We start from the raw sequence: 13,843 nt of genomic DNA, 5'->3' as shown, positions 1-13,843 counted from the left end.
ATTGTAACCTTGTAATCTACTAAAGAAAGGCTGCAAGTATAAGCCTGGGAAGAACTACTTACTGCTGAGCCTAACATTAGTGGTGGGTACATTTCTGAGAAGCAGTTTCTACATGCATTTGGAAATGCGAGCACTGATTAAAAGGATAGAGAGCCAGCAAGGCTTTGTGAGTAGGAAATCATGTCTCACCAATTTCATTGAGCTTGCTGAAGAGGTGATCAAGAGGATAGATGAGGGCAGTGGGGTAGACGTTGTCTACATGGACTTAAGCAAGGCCTTTGACAAGGTACTACACAGTCGGCTTATCTAGAAGGTTAGATCACTTTGGATGTAGGGCGAGCTAGCCAATTGGCTAGAAGTTAAGAAAGAAGATGGTGGTAGAAGGTTGTTTCTCAGATGAGAGGCCAGATGGTGCACCATAAGGGGCAGTGCACAGTCCACTGTTGTTCATTATTTATATAAACAATTTGGATGTGATAGTGGGTGGCATAGTTATTCAGTTTGCAGATTATACTAAAATCAGTGGTATAGTGGATAGTGAAGAAGGTTATGTACGATTACAATGGGATCTTGATCACCAGGGCCACTGGGCTGAAGAATGGCAAGTCAGGTAGTTGCAAGATATTGCATTTTGGTCAGACAAACAAGGGGAAGACTTGCTCAGTAAATGTTCGGGCCCTGTGGAGTGTTGTAGAACAGGGAGTCCTAGGGATTGAGGTACAGTTTCATGAAGATGGCGACACAGGTGGAAAGGGTGGTTAAGGCAGCATCTGGCACACTTGGCATAATCGGTCAGGGTATTTAATACAGGAGGTAGGATTTCATCTTGCAGCTACAGTCACGAGGCCGCACATTTAGAGTACTGCTGATAACCCAACTATAGGAATGATGTCATTAAACTGGGAAGTATTCAAAAAAGATTTACAAGGATGTTATCAGATCTGGAGGGTTTGAGTTACAAGAAGAGGCTGAGTCTTTTTTCCCTGAAGCATAAGATGATCACAGACCTTAGAGGTATATAAATTTATGAGTAGCAGAGCTAAGGCGAATTGCCGCAGTTTTCTCCCCAGGATCGGAGAGTCAAAACTACAGCACATGGGTTTAAGGTGAGATGGGAAAGTTTTCAAAGGAACCCGAGGGGCAACTTTGTCACATGGAGGATCTAGCATACATGAAACAAGCTGCCAAGGAAGTGGTTGAGTTGGGTAAAATTATGACATTTGAAGGACACATACAGCTACTTTGACAGGAAAGGATTGGAGAGATTTTGGGTCAGAAACAAGCAAATGAGACTAGTTTGGTTCGGAAACTTGGTCGTCCTGGACGATGTTGGCCAAAGGGTCCATTTCCCTACTCAATAGCTCTATAACTAAATATCTTTTGCACAGTCGCCATTGCTGTTATATTTTTTCAGCTGTGCACTGCATTTGAGATGCAGTGTCACTAACGGCCTGTGCAACTGTAACATTGCCTCCACATTTTCAAATACCCTACCTTTTGCACTAATGCCAAAAATGAGGTTTGCCTTCGTAACTACTTGCTAGATCTGCCTGCTAGTGCACAGTGATTCATAAACTAGGACAAGTGGAGCCCTCTAAACTTCACTCAGGTGCAATGTCTTGCCATTTAGATAATAACTTGCCATTGGAACACTCCTCCTGATATGCATGTTCACTCTTCCTCACATTAAACTCCATTTTCCAGGTTTATTCCCCAATCATTCAATTTATCTTTATCAAGGAGCATTAAAAGCAGTTGATAACCATGTCTTTATCTGTCCATGTCCAAAACTCTGGATTTTCCCCCCCTTTAGATTTCCCTTTCTTCCATAATCTTTAAAACCTAGTTCCTTGACCAAGCTTTTGCTTGATGATCAGAGTATGTCATTTACTTTATGTTATGTTTATGGAAGGCGCTTCAGATATTTTACAGCATCAAAAGTTATTACTATTTAAAAAGGTCCACCTTAAAACATTCATAAGCATTAGTGAAAGCAAAAACCTCTCAGCCTTTAAATGACCTTTTAAGTTGTGATAAATATAACTCTCCTGAAATAGAAAGTGACTTGTTTAAACTCTTTCCCTAACTCATAAAGAATTCGGCACAATTGGGTTTAGAAAACATTCCTAGTTACGTACTTTCTAACTTCCATGACAAAATCTTTTTAAAAGGATAGACAGATATCATGACATTAATACATGAAGCACATGTGACAGCAATGCACATACCTGTGGGATGAAACTGGACAAACTCCAAGTCCTGGTTTGATAATCCAGCCCGTGTGGCCATGGCGCATCCATCTCCAGTGCTTGTATGTGCTGATGTGCAGCTAAAATAAGTTCTTCCATACCCACTGCAAGGCAAAATATTTTTTCAACTCCATAACTTCTACATAAAAAGGTACTCAGTCATATTACCTACAATTTTTACTTTGTTACATAACTCAAATTAGTCCATACATTGTCTTTGTAAATGATAAGCCTTTGCAAGCCCTGCAACTGTTATAAGCCCTGCAATGTTTCAGTGGAATTTGTGAAGCGGAGGGACGATGTCATAGAAACATCGAACCATAGAAAATAGGTGCAGGAGTAGGCCATTCGGCCCATTCACTATGATCATGGCTGATCATCCAACTCAGTATCCTGTACCTGCCTTCTCTCCATACCCCCGATCCCTTTAGCCACTAGGGCCACATCTAACTCCCTCTTAAATATAGCCAATGAACTGGCCTCAACTACCTTCTGTGGCAGAGAATTCCACAGATTCACCACTCTCTGCGTAAAAAATGTTTTTCTCATCTCGGTCCTAAAAGATTTCCCCCTTATCCTTAAACTGTGACCCCTTGTTCTGGACTTCCCCAACATCTGGAATAATCTTCCTGCATCTAGCCTGTCCAACCCCTTAAGAATTTTGTAAGTTTCTATAAGATCCCCCCTCAATCTTCTAAATTCTAGCGAGTACAAGCCGAGTCTATCCAGTCTTTCTTCATATGAAAGTCCTGCCATCCCAGGAATCAGTCTGGTGAACCTTCTCTGTACTCCCTCTATGGCAAGAATGTCTTTCTTCAGATTAGGAGACCAAAACTGTATGCAATACTCCAGTTGTGGTCTCATCTGAGGCACTGCTTCACTGCTTCAACCCACTCCCTCTCCCACTGCCAACTCTACCGGTTGTAAGTGTTTAGACCGATAAATGGGAGAGGATATGCAAACAAACTTCAGGCAGTACCTCATCGTATTTCCCCATGTTCAGGAACAAGTACTGGAGTCAAGCACAATCAGGAGCAAAGGTGACTTCAGCACAATTTGAGGGTGACCAGGAGCAATAGTGAGCTGGATTGGAAGCAGGATTAAGCATGTCGTGGGTGTGGGACTTGAGAAAGGGCATGGGTGAGGGGAGAAGGGCAAAGGTAAGAAGGAACTGCTTAATTCAGCAGAATATAAATTCTACCATCCCTCACAGGATCACATGCATATTAAAAATATAAGGAGTATATTGATACAAATCAAGGCTGATACAACTAAAATACAGCAGATGTTATCTTATAGGCTAGTTAACATAGCAGCTGGAGACAATGGGCAGCCCTGGCTTCACGGTATTTCAAGATGATGGAGACCACAAAGAAGAAGCAAGTACAATTGTGCTCAAGGCATCAATTTTATACACCAGCACATTGTCCGAGCAAGGGATCACCAAACGTCCTGACGACTGCCAGACAACAGGAGCCTCAGTGGCTTAAATGCCTGATCAGTCCACAAGTTCATCATAATTAGCACCAATATAAGGATACTTGGTATTCTCCGTGAGAAAACAAAGATTGGTTTGATGAGATTGACTGGAAAATCCAGGAAATACCCAACCACATATTAAGGTGAGCATGGACTAAACGCACCAATGTGATTCCAGGGGAAATGAAGAGATACCTGAAGGCCTTTAACAAAATTTGCACATTGACGTGCACAGGAGATTTAGAACTTAGCCAATAACCACAATGCAAGTGAATGAATTTGTCAGCGCTATCAAATCAATATAATGTCCAATATTTAAGGGCAAACCCATAGATAACTAAGAATGGAGGAATGTTTCTCAAAGACTACAAGGCAGTTAGCAACCAATGCAAGGAATACTTCAAAGATCTCCTCAATCAGAACTCGGTCTTTGATGTGGGCATCCTTCACTCCATTTCAGAGTGAAATATCAGCAAAACAGTTCACATTAACCTAGTTTGGTTGAACCCTGTTCTCTGGCACACTAAGACAGCAACTCTACCCCAGCACCACTCTGCCCCCAAGTAACGACAATATCCTTGCAGAGAGGTTTACTGGTGGTACCCAGGGGGTTTAAACTAGTGTAGCAAGGATAGGTTGGCAGGTAGATTACGAAGGTAGGTATCGTCAAGCAGATCTAACAACAAAAACAGGCCGTGAACTTCTGCTAGCAATACACACACACACAGCATTAAAACAGGGACGTTGGCCCAACTTGCCTACACCGGCCAAGATGCCCCATTCACCTGCCCACTTTTGGCACATTCCTCTAAACTTTTTCTATCCATGCGCCTGTCCAAATGTCTTTTAAATCTGCTTACACACCTCCTCTGGCAACTTGTTCATATACCCACCACCCTCTATATGAAAGAACTGCCCCTCGGGTTCCTATTAAATCTTTCCCCTCTCACCTTAAACCTATGACCTCTGGTTCGTGTTTCTCCTACTCTGGGTAAAAGACTGTGCATCTACCCTATCTAGTCCCCTCATGATCTTATATGCCTCATTAGGGTCACCCCTCATCCTGCTCCTAGCCTGAAAAATCCTCAACAAGTAAATGTTTTTATAAAACACCTCTCATCTCCGCATATGTACCAAAGCGACTCATAGTCAAGTGATACCATAATAATGAAAATATATGACGTTTGGTGAACACAAAGGTATAATATGTTTTGGTACTGCGAATCAAGAAAACAATTGGTCACAATCCTGGAAGATTGGCTTTAACTAATAATGTGGAGTGTTTCACATTTATTTTTTTCTCTAAGATTCCAGCATAGGATTCTTATCAATACATTTACAAAGAAAAACTATACAAATAATTTATTTGATACAGAAAAAAACAAATGAATTCTTACCCTGTAGCAAGGACAGTGTTATTGGCTCTAAATCGGTGAATAGATCCATCTTCCATGCACAGTGCAATAACACCTTTACACTCCCCATTCTCCATCAGAAGATCCAAGGCAAAGTACTCAACAAAGTAGCTGGTGTCATAATGTAAAGACTGTGGAGGAACATGACCACAACATTTATTATCTAGGGGCAAACAATATTATGCAAGAATGCTCACTGTGCAAGGTAAATGGGAGAGGACCAACTGTCATGAAGAACAGGAATCTTCCCCCGCAGTAGGGGCACATTTACGAGCATAATCTACAACATAATGAAATGATTCCAATTGTCTGCATTATTAATCTGGCCCATTTCTCTTTCATTGTTTGTTTTAAACCACAGTTTATTATAAAAATTAAATTGTGGCACATAATGTCACATGCGAGAAGCAAATGCTTTGTTCCGAATACTGATTTAAACACAAAGCTCTGCTACGAAGTCCTCACTCGCAATAAGTCCCATAAATCCATTCTCACTAGGTTCCCTGATTTGCCAACCTAGTAATTTTAAACTTCTTACACTTGTTTTGCAATCTTGATATGCGTTCATCCACTCCAAACTTTAATCTCGCCCAGCTCTAAACCCCCATAGTCTCTGTGCTGCTTCAAGGCTGGTATTTTGGGCATCCCTTGTTTTACTCAATTCACCATGGGCAAGTATGTCTTCAGCTGCAAAAGACTAATAGGTTGGGATTCCCTTACTACATCACTATACCTTTCCTCCTTTAAAGATGCTCCTTTAATTCCTATTGGTCATAATTTCCAATTACATCATGCACCTCTGTGACAAAATTTGCTGAATATCTTTCCTGTGAAAGTGCAGTGAGACACAATAATCTATATTACTAAAAGTCTGTTCTTGACCGGTTTTGGCGATCTGTGCTTCGATTTCCGAGAGAACGCCGCCACCTACGGCCGTCATTTTTAGCCATCTGCTCAGAGCCCCCTTCCGCCGCATGTGCGCCGAGGATTTTTCCAGTCGATGAAAAATGACAGAGATATTAATGATTTTACAAAATTCCCCATTTTCTCTGCTGCCCCCGCTGGCGGCAGGGGGAGGGCCTATAAAACCAGGAAGTGGTGTGCCTCATTCAGTCTCTTCAAGATGGAGGAAGGCAGAGGGTCACGTTTCTCTGAGCTGTGAGTAACACTGAACACATGTCCACACTACTGTGAGTAAGTACCCTTAATGTGGTTTGAAAATGAAAATATGGTTAAAGTAAAAAAGCACTGCCTGCAAATGGTTGTTTGGGGGGTTTGGGTTGAAATAAAAAGGCACTCTCTCTCTCCCCTCCTCTCCTCTCCCCTCCCCCCACCCTCCTCTCCCCTCCACCCTCCTCCTCTCCCCTCTCCCCTCCCCCCTCCTTTCCCCTCCCCTCCCCCCCCTCACTCCCCCCTCTCCCTCTCCTCTACTCTCCCCCCGCCTCTCCTCCCCCCCTCTCCTCTCCGCTCTCTCCTCTCCGCTCTCTCCTCACCGCTCTTCCCCCCTCTCTCCTCTTCCCCATCCCCCCTCTCTCTTTCTCCCCTCTTTTTCTCCCCCTCCTCCCCTCCCCCACCGTCCCTCCCCTAAACCCCCCTCCCCTCCACACCCCTACCCCCTTCCCTCCACGCTCCTCATCTCTCCCCCTCACCTCTCCCCCTCCCCTCACCTCTCCCCCCCTCTCTTCCCCTCACTCTCATCCTCTCTCTCTCCTCCCCTCCACCCCCACCTTTCCCCCCTCACCCACCTTCCCTCTTCTCCTCCTCTCCACCCCCCTCTCCCTCTTGCCCCTCTCTCTGTGTCTCTGTCTCTGCCCCTTCTCTCTCTGCCCTAACTATCTACCCCCGCCCCCCGCCCCCCGCCCCCCCCCTCTCTAGATGTGACTGCAAGTTGGGGGCTATGCGTCAGTAGATAGGGTGGTTATGGGGTAAAAGGAGCAAATTAATATATTAATATAATATCAAGGGGGGTAATTAGCGTGAGTGCGGGGGGGATAGTTAGTGTGTGTGATGCTGCATGCCGCCTCCCCCCCCCACAACCGCACGTTGGGGGAACAGACCCAACGGGTCTGCATTTGATCTAGTAGCTTTATAAAAATGACAATTTGGAGGAGGCAATAAAATATTAATTATTCAGCAGACTAAATTAATCCCAATTAATGAAGGAGGATGTAGACAATATTTTACATTTAAGATATTCCTTCATATTAACTGGCTTCTTAAATACTCCCAGCATTTTGTTTTCATGTCTTCTTACTCTGCCATATAATGTGTGCAGCAAAGAGTGTCCAGTTCGGTCTGCAACACAACAGCAGCGATGTGCCTGTCCTCCTTTTCCATACTGTAGGCTCTGCCCACCAAACGCACGCTGGTAAATCTTGCCTTCGTCCGTCCTGCTAAAAGGCATCCCATAGTTTTCAAGCTGGTGTGAAGACAATGGAAAACACACGTTACAATCTTTATCTAACCAAAGAGAATAAAAAGTCCCATGGACCCAACGGTTTGGAGTTCTAACAGAAGTAGCTGCAGAAATAGTCAATGCATTTTTGTGGTCTTCAAAAATGACTCATCTTCGGGAGACGGTCCAGTGGATTGGAAAACTGAAAAAGTGTCAACACTATTCAAAAAGGAAGAGGGGGAAAGCAGGAAACTACAAACCAGTTAGCTAGTCTTTAGTTGTTGGAAAATTGACAATATATTTTTTTTTAATTGGTGGTGAAGGACACATGGATAGGACAGGTTTGGAGAGATATGGGTCAAACGCGGGCAGGTGGGACTAGTGTAGCTGGGACAGGTTGGCCGGTATGGGCAAGTTGAGCCGAAGGGCCTGTTTCCACATTGTATCGATCTATCACTTTATGACTCTATGATACCAAAGAAACTGATAAAATGATTCACTCTGATAAAATTGTCTTATGAAAAAGAAGTAGTGCTCGGCACATTTGGTTGATTCTTTGCGATTGGAAACAAATGGATGAATGTAATATATTTGGATTTTCAAAAGGTCATTCACTAAGATGTAACACATATGCTCATTGTAAAAACAAGCTCATGGTATTAATGGCAAAAGATTCATGGGCATGTCCCACTTAGGCTATTTTTTAGGCGACTAAAGGCGACTAGATTGTCGCCACATGGCCGCCTGGGTGTCGCCTGTATGGTCGTGAGTAGTCTCCTCAGTCGCCCAAAGAGTCGTAGTGTCTTTCTGGTCGCTGCTGGATTTTCAACATGTTCAGAAATTTTCGAAAACAGTGGGCTTGACACCAGCGAGCGTAGATTGACTACTCTTGACGTAGGTGCTGTCATAGGTTGTCGCCAGAATGACGTAGGTTGTCACCAGGTAATGCAGGTTGTCACCGGTGCTGACTTTGGTGAATTCCATTGGCGACTACCTATGTCAACCTACGTCAACCGGCAACAGGTACCGGCCACTGAATTGTTTTCAGCTGTTTTCAGTTGTTGCCGACAGGGTCATAGTTGCGCGGGTGGACCTAGGTTGACTTAGGTGTGGTCGTAGATGGACGTCCTAATGGGTCGTCGGTTGTCGGTAGCTTGCTGCAGCTTGACGTAGACTTGGTGGTAGGTTGTTGTAGCTTGTAGACATTGTCTTAGGGGGGTCCAGTCGCTGTTTTTTTGGCGACTTGCTACGACTATGACAGTCGCCGGCAGTCGCCTAAAAAATCGCCTGTGGGACAGGCCCTTAACACAAATAAAGGATTGGTTAAGTGACAGAGAACAAGGGATTAAAATGTCATTTTAAGGTTGGTAAATAGAAACTACTGGGTGCTACAGAGTTTCAACTGATTACAGCCCCATGTATGACAATGACGTAAACAAAGGGATCAAGTGCATTGTATCAACGTTTGTTTAGGATACAAAAATAGATGGGAAAGCGAATTCTGAGAAGGTACACATTCTGAGAAGGACAGGTTTTATAAAGTGATACAGATGGGTTAAAATGTGGCAAAATATTTGACAGGGAGTATAATGTGGTTAAATGTGAGGCTATTGACTTCGATAGCAAAGATACAAAAGCAGAATGTTGCTTAAATGGAGTGCCTGTGTTCCGCAGTCGTACAAGAAAGCAAGTTGTCATACTGGTTCTACAAGGAATAAGAAAGACAAATGGATGGATAGCCTTTATTGCAAGAGAATAAAAGAAGGGAAGTTTTGCTTCATCGGAACAGAACTTTGGTGAGACAAGTCGAGGATGGATTTAATTTTAATTTAATTAATGATATAAATGCCTTGTTGACAATGCAGAGAAGACACGCCAGATTGATTAGCGGGATTATCGAATGAGGAAATATAAAATAAATTGGGATCATTGGTGTTTAGAAGAATAAAACCCAATCTATTGAGAGGAAGCTTGACAGCTGAATGCAGCAAAGGCATTTTCCCTCGTGGGTCAATCTGGAACCAGAGGACAGAATCTTGCGATAAGCAGATCATAGTTCTAAGAACGATATAGACTTTAGAGATACAGCACGGAAACAGGTACATCGGTCCACCAAGACTCCGCCGACCACGATCACCCCCATACACTAGCACTATCCTACACATTAGGGACTTATTACCAAAGCCAATTAACCTACAAACCTGTATGTCTTTGGAGTGTGGGAGGAAACCAGAGAAAACCCACACGATTACAGGGAGAACTACAAACTCCCTACAGGCAGCACCCACAGTCAGGATCGAACCCGGGTCTCTGGAATGGTAAGGCAGCAATTGTACTGCTGCGCCACTGTGCTGCCCGTAAGATAATTTATTCTCGTACGTAACTGCAAATCTTTAGTATTCTTTACTCGAGTGCTGTGATGCCAAATTATTAGTTATATTCATGGCAGAGATATATAGACTTCAGGCCCTTCCTATTGGATAAATTCAGGATTAAGTATGAAAGTGGAGTCAAAGTCAGCCATGATCTTAACAAGTAGTAGAGGAGGCTCAAAGTTTAATCCTGGAATTTTATATATTTCTATATACATAGAAATACATGATATATGAATATATCAAATTACAGGATTAGACAAGCCTCCTCTGCTATTTAATATGAATATAAGCTAGACAATAATATAACAGAGGATAGCACAAGTTTCTTCAGATATATAGAGTAAGAAAGATGCAAGTGTGGACATTGAACTGCTGGAGAAAGGATAATGGGGAATAAAGAAATGGCAGAGGAATTGAATACGTTTTTTGCATCTGGCTTCACATTCCCTGACAAAACTTTATCACCTTTCGTGGAAATGCTCATTGATATCGCATTACTCAATCACAATGGTGTTGTGAGCAGTTTTTGGTGCCATATCCGAGGATGGATGTGCTGAAATTGGAGAGAGTCCAGAGCAGGTTTACGAAAGTGATCCCAGGAATGAGTGGGTCAACAGATAATGAACATTTGACGACATTGGGTGTGTACTCGAGTTTAGAAGGATAAGGGGGGGACCAGAGGCCAGAGCCTCTCAATAAAAGGCTGTACCTTTAGAAAGGAGATAAGGGGGAATTTCTTCAATCAGACGGTGGTGAATCTGTAATTCATTGCAACAGTCAATGGATAGATTTAAGATGGTGATCGATAGATTCTTGATTAATACAGGTGTCAGGGGTTATGGAAGAAGATAGGAAAATGGGGTAGAGAGGGAAAGATAGATCAGCCATCATTGAATGGCAAAGTGGACTTGATGGTCCAATGGCCTAATTCTACTCGTACAACTTATGACTGACTCAAATTTAGGCTCATAGCACCCCAATTTTCAAACTCGAGAACTGAAATTCACTTTACATCAGTTTCATCACTTCAGCAATCCCCAGAACGGGCACGGGGATTTACACTGAGATCAGGTTGGAAATGTATAGAATTGAGAGGTTTAAAAAAAAATTATAGCTATATTGAGACACATGTTCAACATCATTCCCCTTGCCAGGTAAAATATATACAGGTCACAGCTCTATTATATGTTTAAACTCGTATCTTTTTTTTTTTTGTTTGTTTATTTTATTAGAAGTTAATACAGTACAAAGCAATACAGTGGTACCTAATTTTAGGTGCCAACTCCCATCTCCCACCAGATCACCTACAAAATCCTGATCCTCACCTACAAAGCCCTCCACCATCTGGCCCCCCCATATCTCACTGACCTCCTCTCCCCCTACCAACCCTCACGGTCCCTCAGATCCACATCAGCCGGTCTCCTCTCCATCCACAAGTCCAACCTCCGCAGTTTAGGGGACAGAGCCTTCTCCAGGGCAGCTCCCAGGCTCTGGAACTCCCTCCCCCAACTGATCCGCAATTCCGTGTCCCTCACCATCTTCCAGTCCCGCCTCAAGACCCATCTCTTCACCTCTGCCTATCCTTAGCCCCACGTCCCCCTCCCTTTTCATCTGTGCATTAATTGCCTTATTATTGTGTTTTGTATTGAATTCTGTCTTTACTTTGTGTACTAGTCATGTCTCTACTATTTATTTCATTCCCCTTACATGTTTTTCCTCTACCTGCAAAATTTTTGTAAGGTGTCCTTGAGACTCTTGAAAGGCGCCCATAAATAAAATTTATTATTATTATTATTATTAGTTTTATGTTTTTGAAAAGGAAGTTAAAAAAAAAATTTTTTAAATAGAGAGAAGAAAAAGAGGAAAAATAGATAGTAGAAAATAGAAAAAGGTGAAGTGTGTATATAAGAAAAGAAAAAATAGAAAGTAGAAATAGGAGAAAAGGACCCTTAAAAAAGAAATTTTCAAATCTTTGTTCGGAGATGTAAATCTATCCACGACCTGACCTGAAATCAGTAATCTTTACGGTACTGCTGCATCACATGATTCCAAAAAGTCGATGAAAGGAGACCAACTCCTTAAGAATTGGTCATATTTATCTATTAGGCGGAGTCTCATTTCTTCAAGGTGTGCTATGTCCATCATATTCCTAATCCACATTTTAATAGTTGGTATTTAATTTAATTATCAATTTCTTTCCAATTATTAACCCATAATTAAAGAATACTTTTTGGTCTTTATTTAAATTGATATCTTCTACTATTATTCCAAATATAATCCATTCCATATTAGGTTCTATTCTTGACTTGAAGAGCTTTGTAAATATATCAAATATATCGCTCCAAAATGTATTCAACTTTGTACATCCTACAAATGAATGTGTTATATTGGCGTTTTGAAACAAACATTTATCGCATCTGGGAGAGACGTTTGGGTAGAATTTATTCAACCTCGTTTTTGAATAATATAGTATATGTAATAATTTAAATTGAATTAAATTATGTCTTACATTAATGGAGCAATTATGTGTGTTCATCAGATACTTTTCCCATCTATCTTTCGGGATCTTTATCATTAGTTCATGTTCCCAATCTTCTCTTAGTGCCTCTGTTGAGGGTAATTCTTTATTTAATATGCTATTATAAAAATATGATATTAGTTTTTGTGAATCAGCCTTAATATTCATATAAAGGGTCTAAAAATATAGTTTGAAATCTATGTATATATTTCTTCATAAAGTCACATATCTGTATATATTTAAAATATTGATTATCATTCAGTTTAAATTTTGATTTTAATTGTTGAAATGATAACAATTTGCCCAATTCATACATATCTCCTACTTTCCTAATCCCCAGTCTATCCCATTGTTTGTATGTTTTGTCGATAAGAGATGGTTTGAATGCAGGATTGTTCAATATTGGGGTTAGTACTGATAGATTATTTAATTTCAAGGATAATTTTATTTGTTTCCAAATTCTTATTGTATTGTGAATAATTGGGTTCTTCTTATACCTCGGCATCAAATTCCCCCACAACCCACCCCCCCCCCCCCCCCTCCCATATCAACTCCTGTTTGTCAGCTATAAAAACCTGGATGCAACATAATTTCCTCAAACTCAACAGCGATAAGACAGAATTCCTCCTCATAGGCTCCAAAGCCACACTCAGCAAAATCAATAACCCCACTCTCACCATCGACGGCACCACTGTCTCCCCATCTCCCCAGGCCCGCAACCTTGGCGTGATCTTTGATTCCACCCTCTCCCTTGAGCCTCACATCCGCCATGTCATTAAAACCTCCTTCTTTCATCTCCGCAACATCGCCAAACTCAGACCCTCTCTCACACCTCCCGCTGCTGAAAGACTCATCCATGCCTTCATCTCCTCCCGACTGGACTACTGCAACTCACTTCTCCTTGGCATCAGCTCCACCTACATCAACCGACTCCAACTGGTCCAGAACGCAGCCGCCCGACTCATTACACACACCAAATCCTGGCATCGCATCACTCCAGTCCTCAAACAACTTCACTGGCTTCCCATCTCCCACCAGATCAACTACAAAATCCTGATCCTCACCTACAAAGCCCTCCACCATCTGGCCCCCCCATATCTCACTGACCTCCTCTCTCCCTACCAACCCTCACGGTCCCTCAGATCCACATCAGTCGGTCTCCTCTCCATCCACAAGTCCAACCTCCGTAGTTTTGGGGACAGAGCCTTCTCCAGGGCAGCTCCCATGCTCTGGAACTCCATCCCCCAACTGATCCACAATTCTGTGTCCCTCACCATCTTCCAGTCCCGCCTCAAGACCCATCTCTTCACCTCTGCCTATCCTTAGCCCCACGTCCCCCTCCCTTTTCATCTGTGCATTAATTGCCTCATATTGTGTTTTGTATTGAATTCTGTCTTTACTTTGTGTACTAG

General features: G+C 42.4%; 1 protein-coding gene across 2 annotated transcripts in view; it reads right to left on the bottom strand.

Moving 5' to 3' along the window:
- sdha (succinate dehydrogenase complex flavoprotein subunit A) overlaps positions 1–13,843 on the bottom strand; it is a 64,006-nt gene that overhangs the window by 25,231 nt on the left and 24,932 nt on the right. For both annotated transcript variants that reach the window (XM_033019171.1, XM_033019172.1), the window contains exons 5-7: positions 7,398–7,562; positions 5,126–5,274; positions 2,229–2,353 (exon numbers count right to left, since the gene is read on the bottom strand). In XM_033019171.1, coding sequence (XP_032875062.1) covers positions 2,229–2,353; positions 5,126–5,274; positions 7,398–7,562 — 439 coding nt within the window. The remainder of the gene's footprint in view (positions 1–2,228; positions 2,354–5,125; positions 5,275–7,397; positions 7,563–13,843) is intronic.

Source organism: Amblyraja radiata, chromosome 4 (assembly GCF_010909765.2).
Source record: "Amblyraja radiata isolate CabotCenter1 chromosome 4, sAmbRad1.1.pri, whole genome shotgun sequence".
NCBI classification, from domain to species: domain Eukaryota; kingdom Metazoa; phylum Chordata; class Chondrichthyes; order Rajiformes; family Rajidae; genus Amblyraja; species Amblyraja radiata.
The sequence above is the reverse complement of the archived record's forward strand: the minus strand, read 5'-3'. Positions and strand labels throughout refer to the sequence as shown.